This window comes from Hibiscus syriacus, unplaced genomic scaffold, assembly GCF_006381635.1.
Source record: "Hibiscus syriacus cultivar Baekdansim isolate YM2019G1 unplaced genomic scaffold, ASM638163v2 tig00001713_pilon, whole genome shotgun sequence".
NCBI lineage: Eukaryota > Viridiplantae > Streptophyta > Magnoliopsida > Malvales > Malvaceae > Hibiscus > Hibiscus syriacus.
This window is the reverse complement of record NW_024061883.1, coordinates 659639-673015: the sequence shown is the minus strand read 5'-3', so window position 1 is coordinate 673015 and position 13377 is coordinate 659639. Positions and strand designations below refer to the sequence as shown.

General features: G+C 37.5%; 2 protein-coding genes across 2 annotated transcripts; one reads left to right on the top strand and one right to left on the bottom strand.

Annotated features, from left to right (window-relative positions):
- Positions 1–9999: 9999 nt before the first annotated feature.
- LOC120131886 lies at positions 10000–10965 on the bottom strand. Its single transcript, XM_039148761.1, has 2 exons — positions 10602–10965; positions 10000–10484 (listed from the first exon to the last, which is right to left on the bottom strand). The coding sequence occupies exons 1-2, from the start codon at positions 10963–10965 to the stop codon at positions 10000–10002; spliced, it is 849 nt and encodes a 282-aa protein (XP_039004692.1).
- A 510-nt stretch (positions 10966–11475) lies between these two features.
- LOC120131877 (uncharacterized protein At1g05835-like) lies at positions 11476–11931 on the top strand. The gene is made up of 2 exons (XM_039148756.1): positions 11476–11533; positions 11621–11931. Exons 1-2 carry the CDS (start codon positions 11476–11478, stop codon positions 11929–11931), a joined length of 369 nt encoding a protein of 122 aa, XP_039004687.1.
- The last annotated feature ends 1446 nt before the right edge of the window (positions 11932–13377 follow it).

Below are 13377 nucleotides of genomic sequence, written 5' to 3'. Positions count from 1 at the left end.
GCAGCAGAAGGGGAGTCTCCAAGATGAGAATTATGTCTTGGAATATAAGAGGTATGGGTTCTAATGTGAAGATCTCAGATCTTAGAAAGTTTATTCGGATTTATAGAATTGAGATGGTATTGTTACAAGAGACTAAGAAGGAGGATTTAAAGGATACTGAAATTAGTAGTTTTTGGTGTAATGATGATTTTGATTTTAGATTCTCGAAAGCAATGGGAAAATCTGGGGGTATTCTGTCTGTCTGGGATAAAAGTAGATTTCAGATCTTGGATAGCTTAATTACAGATAGATTTATTTTGATAGAAGGGGAGTATGCTCCGCATGATTTGTCATTTTCTGTTATGAATGTTTGTGCTCCTTGTGAAGTATCTGAACAAGTCATAGTTTGGAGTGCAATTGTGGAAGTTAGGAGGAAAAATAAGAATAGATGGTTCATGGTAGGTGATTTCAATGCAATAAGAAGTAACAGCGAGAGAAGCGGGTGTTCTTACAGACAAACGGAGATTGTAGAGTTCAATTCGTTCATAGAGGCTTGTAATCTATTCGACATGCCTTTATCGGGGAGAAAATTTACGTGGTTTGGACCGGGAAATAGAAAGAGTCGTTTAGATAGAATTTTTGTGGAGGTGAATGGTTTAATGAAAATAGTGATGTAACTCTTTTTGGTCTTCCGAGAACAGTTTCAGATCATATTCCTATATTATTAGGGAATGAAGTGGTGGATTGGGGACCTAGACCGTTTAAACTGATTAATTATTGGTTAAATCAGGAGAGTTGTATTGAGATTATTAAGAAAACATTGCAGCACGAAAAAGAAGGTGATGTAGATTTAAATGTGAAATTAAGAAGGGTGAAAGGAGCACTTCAGAAATGGAATTTACAGAACTACTGGAATGTTGATATGGAAGCAAAAAGATTGGAGAAGAGGATTAATGAGTTAGATATGAAGAGTGATGCTGATGGTTTAGATGTCAGAGAAAGAGAGGAACAACTGAGCTGCACAAGGAGGTTATGGGATATATTGAAGGAAAAGGAGGATATATGGCGCCAGAAATCAAGATCAAACTGGCTGAAACTGGGAGATGAAAACACCGCTTTTTTTCATAGAGCAGTTAAGATTCAGAGTAAAAAGCGATTGATATTGGGAACTAATTTGGGAGAGGTCGATGATGTTGAGCCGGACAAACTTAGAGCTAAGGTTTTCAATTTCTTTAGCAACCATTTTAGACGCAAGGAAAAGAAGGGGAAGACGGAGATCAATTTTCCGTTCAAACAACTATCAAGGGCGGATGCAGAAGGGCTGGAAGTGATTTTTTCCATTGAAGAAGTAAAGGATCCTGTGTGGAGTTGTGGGGAGGACAAAGCTCCGGGTCTGGATGGTTTCAATATAGTCTTTTTTAAGAAAGCATGGGAGTGGGTAAAAGAAGATTTGATGAAGACCATGGATAAGTTTTATAGGAATGGAAAATTGGGTAAGAATGTCAATTCATCTTTTTTAGCATTGATTCCAAAGGTGGCTAATCCGACTGAAATTTCGGAATATAGACCGATCTCGTTGGTGAGCAGCTTGTACAAAATAATTGCTAAAGTGTTAGCAAGGAGATTAAGAGGTGTGATTGGAAAAGTGATTAGTGAGACACAATGTGCATTTATAGCAGTAAGACAGATTTTCGATGGAATCTTAGTGGCAAATGAAGTCATTCATTCTTTGAATATAGAGAGTGGAGGGAGAGGTGGATTGATTTTAAAACTAGATTTTGCAAAGGCGTATGATTGTGTTTATTGGGAGTTTTTAGACTCTGTTCAGTACAATATGGGTTTTGGAAGCACTCGGAGATGCTGGATTTGGGAATGTATTTCGACAGTTAGAGTTTCTGTTCTTCTAAACGGGTCTCCTACAAAAGAATTTAAAATGTACAGAGGTTTACGGTAGGGTGATCCATTGTCCCCCTTTTTGTTCATAATGATAACGGAGGCTCTTCATCTTTTGTTAGAAGGAGCTGTTCGCAAAGGATTCATTGAAGGTATTGAAAATGTGGCACCAAACATAAGTATTTCTCATTTGCAATTCGCGGACGATACGATAATGTTCATTCGTCCAGATCAAAGAAGTATGGTCAATGTTAAGAGAATCTTGAGATGCTTTGAATTGGGTTCGGGTTTAAGCATTAATTTTAGAAAGTCGTGCTTAGCAGGGGTGAAGGTGGAAGAAGCTAGATTAAAATAACTAGCTAGTTTGGGTGGTTGTTCTGTGTATGCATTACCGTTTAAATATTTGGGAATTCCGTTAGGTGCAGATCCTAGAAGAATTTCGACTTGGGAACCTGTTATTGAAAAGTTTAAAGCTAAATTGGTGGGCTGGAAAAGCAGGACGTTATCTTTTGCTGGGCGAGTGGTTCTTATTAATTCAGTGTTGTCAATGTTGCCGTTGTATTATATGTCGATTTTCCTTATTCCAAAAGCGGTTATATCAAAAATTGATAAGATTAGAAGAGGTTTTTTGTGGGGTTGTGATGGAAACAAAAATAGATTGCCAAGGGTGAGTTGGGGTAGATTGTGCTGTCCGAAAAAGAAAGGTGGGGCTGGAATAATCAATCTAAAGGCAAAGAATATGGCGTTGCTTGCTAAGTGGGGTTGGAGATTTGCAACGGAAAGAGGGGCATTTTGGAGGTCTATAATCAGTCACAAATATGGCTCAGGTGATCTGCCTTGGTTGGTTAGTCTTGAAGATATCAAGAAAGCTTCGATAACATGGAGAGGGATCGTGAAAAACTTGTCTAGTGAAAGTACAGCTAAATGGATGAGTGGGAAATCTTTTAGGTGGGTAGTGGGTGATGGGAAATCAGTTTTATTTTGGGAGGATGTGTGGCTTGGGGAAAGTCCTTTAAGATCAAGATATCCTCGTATCTACAGGCTAGCATTGAGGAAATATATTACGGTGCGTGACATGATTTCTGCAGGTGAATGGAAAAACTTAGATTTAACAGCTTTGTTTCAGCGTCAATTGCTTGACAGGGAATTCAATACTGTTCGAATTATAAAACGCGAAGTGGACGATGTGAGTTTAAATTCATTTTTGGCTGATCGGATTATATGGGTGCATGAGACTGATGGTTTATTTAAGGTTAAGAAATTGACAGATTTGCTCCTCAGTGACGAGTATTTTGAAGATGTATGTTTGTTTAACTTTGATAGAATATGGAGCCTTAAAGTCCCTCCGAAGGTGAAATATTTTCTATGGATGCTTAAATTGAATAGAGTTCCAACTAAGGTATTCCTCTTTAACAAAGGAATTAAGTTGTCCGATGCTCAACGATTGTGCCCATGGTGTGGAGATGTTGAAGAGGATACAAATCATTTGTTTGTGTCTTGTATTTTTATGGCTTGTTTTTGGAATGCTTTCTGCAGGTGGTGGCATATTCCAGGCTTTAATTTGCAGTCAGTGGATAAAATATTTGAGTTTTGTTTTCAGTTTAGGTGGACAGAATCTACAGCTTTGGCTTGGTTTGTAAGCTTTGCAGCGGCGTTATGGAGCCTATGGTTGGCTAGGAATGATGTAGTTTTTAAGAGTAAAAGTACGAATCTCAAAGATCTGCTAGTATATGTGAAGATGAGGGCTTATGCTTGGTGTAAGGCGTTGAAGGTTTTTAGTGTGTTAGATTAGAAACGTTGGTGGGATTGGCCAGGGGAGTCAGCGGGTCTATGTATACAACAACGTCCAAAGTCTGTGTGGAAGCCGCCAGTGTCAGGTCAGATGAAGTTTAATGTGGATGGCTCAGCAACGAACAAGTTAGCAGGGTGTGGGGGAATCTTGAGGACTGCAGAAGGTTATGTAGTAGCAATGTTTTTTGGGCCGGTAACAGAGATTAATTCAGATTTTGCGGAGCTTATAGCTATCAAAATTGCATTAGACGTGTTTGTTGAATCTTGTTGGTGTGGGAAGACTGGTTTGATTGTTGAATCTGATTCTAAGGTAGTACTGAACTAGATACAAAATGCTTTAGCTCGACCATGGAGGTGGGGGGTAATTTTTCAGGGAATTGATGTGGATGCAATGAAGATAACTGAGATAAAGTTTGCTTTCTCGCCTAGGAGTACTAATAATATGGCAGATTATCTGGCAAAGATGGGCTCGAAGAGAAAAGTCTTGTTCAAGGCAAGCTGGTGATGTATAGAAAGAGAGTTTTCCTAGCAGTTTTTATGGTATTCTTAGCATGAAGGTAAACTTGATTGAAATGGAGGTTTTATTCATATTTATTCTATTGTTAGTTAAGGGCTGGGCAGCGTTAAGACTGTTTTTATGCTTTGGTGAGGTGGGGTAAGTTCGGTTTAAGTTGTGCTTCATATACTTTTTGTGTAATTCATGTTATGAGTCTTTGGTGTTTTTCTCATTTTTGAGCACTCTTTTCCCCCATTTAGGATTAGGGGGTTTTTAATGAGGCTCAAGATGGGGATATTCTATAAATTCAATAAAATCTTCTGATTGCTGAGCAAAAAAAAATTACAAATACTCAATAAAATAATTAAAATTTTGTAATAAATTAAGATTCCCGTATTGGATCCTATCTAAATTTTTGCATGTCACTTTCACTAAAAGAAGCATATATTGTGTTCATGATATCCGTTTGTGATGTTTAAAAAGATGTTAGAAAACTAACAGAAAGTAGGTTCTATCTTAGAAAGACATCATGCCTTAAAATCATCCAAATCTCGTCCAAAAGTTTTTTGCAAGTCAACTGATGTATCGAGTTTTAAAATCTTCTTTAATAAAAATATTTGGGTCTTATAGATGGTGGGCTAGACAAAAATTGAGTTTTACAGTATAAATTTAAAAAAATTCAAAATAATATTAAAGTTGTTGTAAATTCATATGAATACACATGCCCTCTAAAGTAAATTAAATATTTCAATATGAAAAGATGTTGTAAATTCTTCAATCATGATGCTTTTGATACCATATACTCGATCGAGATAACTCAACTCATAAACGAAATGTCATATTAGTCAACAACGTGATATGATACAATTCCCTTATTAGGACTACTTTTTAGCATGAATGAAATTAAAAATTTCATGGAAATCATAGTGGAAGAACATTTAGAATCATGGACTGATTATAAATTTAGATCATGCAAAAAGTCTTATTACATAGGTAATCATGCTTAAGGATATTTATATCTTTTCACATACATAATGTAAAATTGGTACATACATAATGCTTTAATTTGACATGCTTATAGACGGCAAGAAAATTCTCATCTCAAACGAATATCAAATTAATTTTTTTTTGAATTGAAAGAAGGCTAAAATAGTGGGCTATGCGCGAATACTCTCATCTGTTTGCTGCGCAACAACATCATCTAGAGCTAGGAGGTTTGCTAGCTCATCCGGGGGGGATCAAAATGAATCTAGATGTAGTGTTGCCGCGAAGCGAGCTTTGGCATCTTATCGGCAATCTTGTTTCCATTCTTGCTAATCCATTGGATTTTTGTCACCCAACATCCCGACTTTTGAAGATTGATAATTGCGCGAAGCAGCGGAATATGGCTGTCGATTGATCTACTTTCTCCTACCAATTTAATTGCTCTGCTGCAATCAGACTGGATCCATAGCCTGTGAATGCCCAAGTTTCTTGCAATGAGTATACCTTAATAAATGCTCCAAAGTTCAATGTGTAGTATCAACGTTGTTCATACATTCTTTGTGAAACCTGTAATCCATTCTTCTTTAGAGTTACGGATAACACCACCAATTGAGCCTCGCCCATCAAGTGTCGCCACTGCACCATCTGTGTTCAAGCACATCCATCCTCGGGGTGGTGGAGACCACATTGTATTTTTCGCATGTAGTACCAGATATATAATAAGGACTTTAGAACTATTTGCATAGCATTTTGCCCAGTTATAGCTACTGTGAATTGTAGAATATGTTTTGTAAGTGGCACCCTTAAAAACATAGTCATTCCTTTGCTTCCAGATGTGCCAAATAAGAGCAGTAAAAAAGGAAGACCAAGGAGGATCGCCATCACTTACGGGTTGTTGCTTCTGAATATTTTGTGTAATCCATGATTGAAGATCAACACCGAATTACTGATTCCATGGCTGCGCCAAAAATCACACAGGAGTAGTCATTTGTCAACATTCATCTTCTGCGTTCATAGTTTGTCATGATATTTTCTTTATAAGCAAGCCATATGAACATGCAGACTCATTGAGGAGCGGTGATCGACCAAATATTATTCCAAACATTATTCTTTCCAGACCAGCTATCCTCTATGAGAAAGGTGTAAGCCGATTTGATCGTAAAGTGATGTTTAGGATTCCATTTCTAGACCAGGGCATCGGATATATCAGTAGCCTCAGGAGGCCGAACGTTAAGCACGTGAGGGATGGCAGCTGGAACAAGAACTTGGGATAGCGCCTCCATGTCCCTATGATTTTGTTCATCAATGAAATTGTGTAGCTTCTGAGTTGGGTGCTCATGTGCGTTAGCTCGTGTATAACCGCATAAAGGTCCCAAATGTGGCACTCACGCATCATTCCAAAAGTTTATGGTATCTCCATTGTCCACAGACCAGACCAAACATGAGAATAATATGCTCCATGTTTTCTTTATCCCTCGCCATAATGGGGTGCAAATGTATCTTTCAATGGATAAAGGATGAGCATCTTTGATTTTATATTTTTTTGTGAGTAATTGGACCTAGTAAGAGTTTCTCTTTACTATAATAGAATAACCAAGCTTTATCAGGAAAGCTTTATTCTGCTCAAGAGGTCGGATAAAACCCAACCCTCCTCTATCAATAGGAGTGAAGACCGTAGGCCAATTAACTAAGGAGATTTTCCTTCTGGAGGGTTCAGAGTCCCAAATAAAGCACCTAGTCGCAGATTATATCTCGTCACAGGCCCTTTTAGGAAAATACTTGACTTGCATAAAATAAGTCGGTATGGCTGAAACGACCGATTTAGCCAGAGTAACACGTCCTGCCAACGAAAGAGTTCGAGTTGCCCAACCATTTAATTTAGCCCTGAATTTGTCGAAGATAAAGTCAAAATCTGCAGCTTTCATACGACTATGAAGAACCGGCATGCCAAGATATTTACCCATATGGTCAACTTCTTGGAACCCAAGACATGAAAGGATGACAGTTTTCGTTTTTGTGACAGTGTTAGGCGATAAGTATATATGAGTCTTCCGTTTACTGACTCTGTGTCCTGAAAGTGTCCAAATTGGGTGAGGATTTTCTCAATTAGCCTATCATGAGGTAGATCAACTTTTTCGTATATCATAAGGTCATTAGAAAAAAATAAATGGCTAATGGGAATTTCTTGTCGGGAAAAAGAGAAACCCTTCCAATCTCCTTCTTTGACGCATTTATGAATGCTATGACCAAGTATTTCCATTGCTAAAACAAATAGATATGGAGAAAGAGGGTCACCTTGTCAGATACCCCGCTCTGGTTTGAAATCTGGAGTGTATTCATCATTCCATTGTATTTGCATATAGGCCAAAGTGATAAAATGCATTATGACTCGGATGGTGCTGGCTGGGAAGCCAGCGTCAGTGAACGAATCTTGGATGAAATCCTATGGATACGGTCGAAAGCTTTTTCAAGATCCACTTTAATTGCCATCCAACCTTGTTTTGTCTTGAGTTACCGCATTGAGTGGATTACCTCCTGATTTATAATAATATTTTCTGTAATAGAGCGCCCAGTGATAAAACTTGTTTGATTCGACATGATTAAGATAGGCATTAAATGCTTTATGCGACAAATGATGATTTTGGTGATGAGTTCATACATGACAGTGCATAGGCTGATGGGGCAGAAATCAACAAAAGTTACTGGAGCTTCTATTTTTGGGATTAAAACAATCATGGTTTTATTTAAACCGGCTTCAATATCACCTCATGCAAAGACCTTTTTAACCATGCTACAAAAAAAATGAGCCACCACATGCCACTGTTTTTTGGAAAAATTATGCATGTAGGCCATCATGGCCAGACGCTTTTAGAGGGGCCATATCTTTCAGAGCTTCAAATATTTTCGTATCATTTTGAGTGATAGCCATGGAGTCCTGCAGATGTGCCGGGATTACCGGGAATCAACTTAAAATAGGAAATTTTCGTACCACTTCCTCATCAAAAGCATAAATATTCATGAAATAATTAACTGTTTCTTCCTTGAGTATATTTGTGTCATAACACCAGTCGTTTGAAGGGAGCTTTAGTGACAGGATTCGATTCTTCTACTTTCTCTATACGGAACTTCTATGAAAGTATTTTGTATTACGGTCACCTTATGCTGTCCAATTGACTCTCGATTGTTGTTTCCAAAGTGTTTCCTCTTGATCTAAGAGTTTTTCTAACTCGATGAGGAGCTCAACTTCAAGATTGATAAGGAAATTTGAGTGGAATCTATTAAGACTTCTGTGCACTCCTCGAAGTCTTGCCATAACAATCTTCTTTTTTTGTGCCAATATAACCAAACACTGTTTTGTTCCATGTATCCGTTGCATCATTAAAATGGGAGATAGTGCCCGAACGAGTCTCAGAGATTACCCAATTATCATCCACCATTCGACTGAAGCCATCTTGTTGTAACCAACCAGAGAAGTACCTGAATTAAGATGGGCGAAGATTGGCTATAGGGCTGCCGACACCGAGGAGAAATGGTCTATGATCAGATCGTATTTGGTAGAGGTGGTGAACGACTGTCTCGGGATAAGATTCATCCCATTTTCTATTACATAAAGCTCTATCAAGAGGAGCATAACATAATCCCCTGTTCCATGTAAATTTAGGACCTTGGAATCACATGTCGCGGATACCAAAATCATAAACAAAATCCTGAAAATTTCTGAAAGGCCGAGTAGTAGTCACACAATTCTTCCTCTCGGAAGCAATAAGAGTGGCATTAAAGTCTCCTAAAATGACCCAAGGCGTGGTAATATACCTAGCTAGGGACCAAAGATGAGTCCAAAATAACTCTCTCTTTGTTGAATTTGGACTAGCATATATAAAGGACGCTAAAGTCGAGAAAATTCCTTGGGTGGTAGAGATACGAAAGTGGATGAATTGGAGATGATTGAGAAGTATATCCACTTGAATTTTTCCATGCCAGCATAACCATATGCCACCTGAAAAACCTATTGCTTTAATACGATGAGAGCGGCAGAAATCGGTGGCAGCGATAAAAACATCCGCTCTGCCACCACTTATCCGAGGTTGAAGAATAACTACTAAATCTGGTTTAAAATCAAGCAAATATTGCCGAAAGACTGTGAGAAAACGAGGATGACTACATCCCTTGGCATTCCAACTTATTAGTTTTACAACCATAATGAGAGATAAGTGTAAAAAAAGGAAAGATCATTCCAGCATGGGAACCAGTTGGCTTTCAATGCAATTGTTCTGCATGGCGTTCGTACATTGAGCAGGATTAGTGAGTTTACCATATATTGAAGGATGAGGTGCATCACTTAATTGAGCATAGTTTGTATCCCGTGGCTTACGTGGAATTAACTTGTGCTGGGAGTTCCCTTGTGTGGCGTGCGAGTTGATTTCTTTTGCAGTGTTCGGATTAGTGTTTTATGAAAGTACGATAGTCGAGTGCTTCGAATTTGTCTAGTATTGAGACGCGTGGTTCCACAGTATTTTGGCGGGGTTGATGACTTGACTACCCATGGTAACCTTTAGAGGATCTAGCAGTTACTTTGGGGATCGTTAAAGGTTTATAGATAGGAGCTGTAACCTTGCTCTTGGCAGCATGTTGATCCCTGGAGCGTGCTTTACTCGACTGTGCTTAAGGTGCCAGAGAAGGAGGATGAGTAGCCTGGTTGGTTTTTGAAGATTGGTTTGGCTGTTCAAAAGTAGTAACATTTACATCATCAGTGGATTCATATAGGGGATTGAATCTCGAGCCATTAGTCTCCATATTTCGCTCGCTATTCATAAGAGGTTTTTAAAGTTTTTCCTTTGCCATCTTTCAACGACCATCTATAGTCTGAAGGGTTCGGATTTTTGGTTGGCACTCGACAATTGTGCTTCAGCAACTTGTTTTTTTGGAGCATCATATTCTTGTTGGTCTTCAACAGTGTTTTCAGGGCAGATGTCTTTAACATGTCCATATCGGCCACAAGAGAAGCAGATGGTAGGCAGTGATTCATATTTAATGATTTGTACACGGCCATTGATTAAGAGCTTTGAGGTTAATGGTTTTTCCATATCCACGCTCACCGCCATTCGTGCAAAGCATCCTGGACGCCTCGTTTTTGTTTGGTAGTCGATTTTAACAACCTTCACAATGCATTCACCAATTTTAGTGATGATACTACGTTTATAAAGAGTTATCGGCAATCCCAAAAGCCGTATCCATGCCACAATTCGACGAGGGAATAATTGTGAAGAGGCATGCCACAGTTCAATAGTCAAATAATGTCCGAAGATTGTCCATGGACTATCGGAGAGCGCTGTCAAGAAATCTGATCGTGTTCACATTGAAACAAGGAAATAATCATTCCCTATGTCCATGAGACGAAAGGGCTGAGATGATTTCCATAGATCATAAAGCTTATTCTGAAGGGTTGTGTATCCAATACGCCTCTCAAGTAGCTTCACCACCATAGTCTGATCGAAACACTTATTGGCAATGGCTTGAACTCGGTCAGAGAAATCAATGGATATTAAACCATCCACGACACCACGAACGACATCATCTTCAAAGACTTCAACATCTTCCTCATCCATTATTTCTTCATCAATCGAAAGATCCGTAGGATTATCCTTGAGTAGAGTATCACGATAGGAGGTTGGGCCAGGCGAAGTTTCTAGGGTGGGTTTGCTGATAGCCTCAATATCCATACGGTTGGGAGAAGCGCCGCCTGTGTCCGGTGACTCTTCGTCATGTTGGTGTGCCTTCTTTATTAGGCGATCCTCCAGATTTTGCGGAGCTAGGTTTTCCATTAACGTTTTCCTTTTCTAGCAACCTTTGTTGAAATAAATAGGCCACTCTTTTTGAAAATGCAAATTAATCTTGAATTGCACAAACAAATTATTATGGGTTTAAATTGTAATCTGTTAGAGGATTACATTATGATAAGATAAAACTTATATATTTAACCCAAAATATCAAAACAAGGATCATAGTATCTGTATTTAATGAAGAAAATCTAAATTTTTCATATAAAATTCTCTACGTCAATCAAGTTTATCTTATATATACTCTAAAGCAATTGCAATAAAACACAACACACAAAGAGAATAACAAATAGCATAATCATAGTTTTTTTCTCTAAGTTTTAGCTTATAGATACTCGAAACAAGGATTTTAGTATCTGTATTTTATGAAGAAAATCCAAATTTTCCATATGTAATTGTCTACTTTCAATGAATTTTAGCTTATATATACACCAAAACAATAGCAATAAAACATAAAACACAAAAAGAATAAACAGAGAGCATAACCATACTACAATGGCTACCAACGTCCACTTCTTCTTTTCTGCTCTATTTCTTGCTCTCGTTGCCCTAGGTAATTCCCAACCCATATTTATATATATTATGATCTTAAAACTTGTATTATACTGACACTCATATTTTACCTTGATATATTTTGAAGGATACTGTCAATGCTCGATAGCCGACGTGACGATCAGACAAATGCAAAATGTTAAAACAGTGGAAAACAAGGCGGAATGGAAAGCCACAATCACCAACGGTTGCCCTTGCACTCAGTCTGATTTGAAACTCAGCTGCGATGGATTTCAGATGGTGGAAGCCGTTGATCGGTCGGTGATGTCAAAATCAGGGGGAGAATGTTTGATCAACGCTGGCCAGCCAGTGGCTCCCAACACCGACCTGAGTTTCAACAATGCTTGGGATACTCCCTTCTCTTTCAAGCCCCTTTCATCCCAACCCAATTGTTCTTGAATTTTGAGTTTAAAAGTACGATTTTTGAATTTCAGTGTTACTAAGTTCCTTCAATAATGAAACAAAACTTTATTTGCCTATATAACTATAAATTATTTTCATGCTTTTTATTTATCTTTTTGTAGGGTTATGTTCCAAATTTTACTGAAATAATCGTATCAAAATAATATAAAAAATTTAATATTGTGTCTCCAATCATTTTACTTGAATTTTATTAAGAATAAATCGTTAAGATGTAAAATTGACCAAAAACTATGCCATTCCTTCACCTAAGTAGGATTTTTTTTAGTATTTCCAAGAATAATATAAGAAACAGGTAAAATATAAATTGAGTTGTCTTTTACTTGGTAAGAATGACAAGAGGAACTGAAAGCAAGAAAAAGAAACAGGCAAATAATCCGGGCAAGACCGACGGTAATGGTGCTAATTTGGGAAAGGGAAAATTTGATATTTTGCAAGATTTTGGCTGTAAGAATATTGAACATGACCCTACAATTTAGGCAAAGAAGTTGCGAGGGATCATAACTCTAAAGTGGAAAATTTGGGCATAAACTCAGTCGAGTCTTTTTGGCAACCTAGTCCGCAACTCAATTCCAATTAACAAGCTCGTTTGATCCAATCAAGAGACCAAAAGGAGCAGACTTTAACCATTTTAACCACATGTTTCTTATTCGGGTATTCCCATGTTCTATTTTCATGTGCCCATAACCTCTAATAATGGACAGAAAATTAGTAGGAAATATGGTTGTTCTTAAAAGAGAACTAGTATAGATAGAAGTTGAAGTCAATGAGGTCTCTAAGCAAAAAAATAATTCTATTTAGAAAACTATACCATCCAGCAGAGGTGACAAATTCGAATTTGGGTCATTCATTTTTAGGTAAGGTGATTTCAAGTTTAGACTACATTCAGCTTTAATTCTATGCGAGTACTCATTTCAAATTTGGATTCAGTTCTTATGTAACGCCATAATCTTGAATATAAAATACCCGAAATTCAAAATGCTACATCCAAGCCACCAGAGCGGCCCAACAAAATTTTCAAATATTTTAAAACATTTCATGTAAGAGAAAAGCATAAATAATTATAATAAAATTATAATAAAAGTATATATATATATATATCAAAATAGTTAGATACCCCAAAATAATAAACGAGTTACAGACCCTCAAAATAAAAAATAGAACCTATGAATACAATGCTCACTAACAGATAAAATATCGCGTTCAAATATTGAGAATTCACTTAAACAACTAAAGGAATTCTAAAATGATACTTATTTCATTTATTGAAAAGTGTGTTTACAAAGAAATACCAACGCTCTATATATATACAACACTGTGATTCATGCACAACTTGTGTACATTGCTTGCTCAATCAGCTACTCAACAAACTAACCACCCTAACAGTTTAACCGTTGCTGCAACAGACTACAGTAGTCTAGTAAC

Excerpts from the sequence above, each read along its gene's own strand:
- LOC120131886 (XM_039148761.1), bottom strand. The coding sequence starts at position 10,965 with ATGGAAAACCTAGCTCCGCAAAATCTGGAGGATCGCCTAATAAAGAAG. Across the intron at positions 10,485-10,601 it reads GGTGAAGCTACTTGAGAGGC|ATTTCTTGACAGCGCTCTCC; the intron begins GTATTGGATACA and ends GAACACGATCAG.
- LOC120131877 (XM_039148756.1), top strand. The coding sequence starts at position 11,476 with ATGGCTACCAACGTCCACTTCTTCTTTTCTGCTCTATTTCTTGCTCTC. Across the intron at positions 11,534-11,620 it reads TCTTGCTCTCGTTGCCCTAG|GATACTGTCAATGCTCGATA; the intron begins GTAATTCCCAAC and ends TATATTTTGAAG.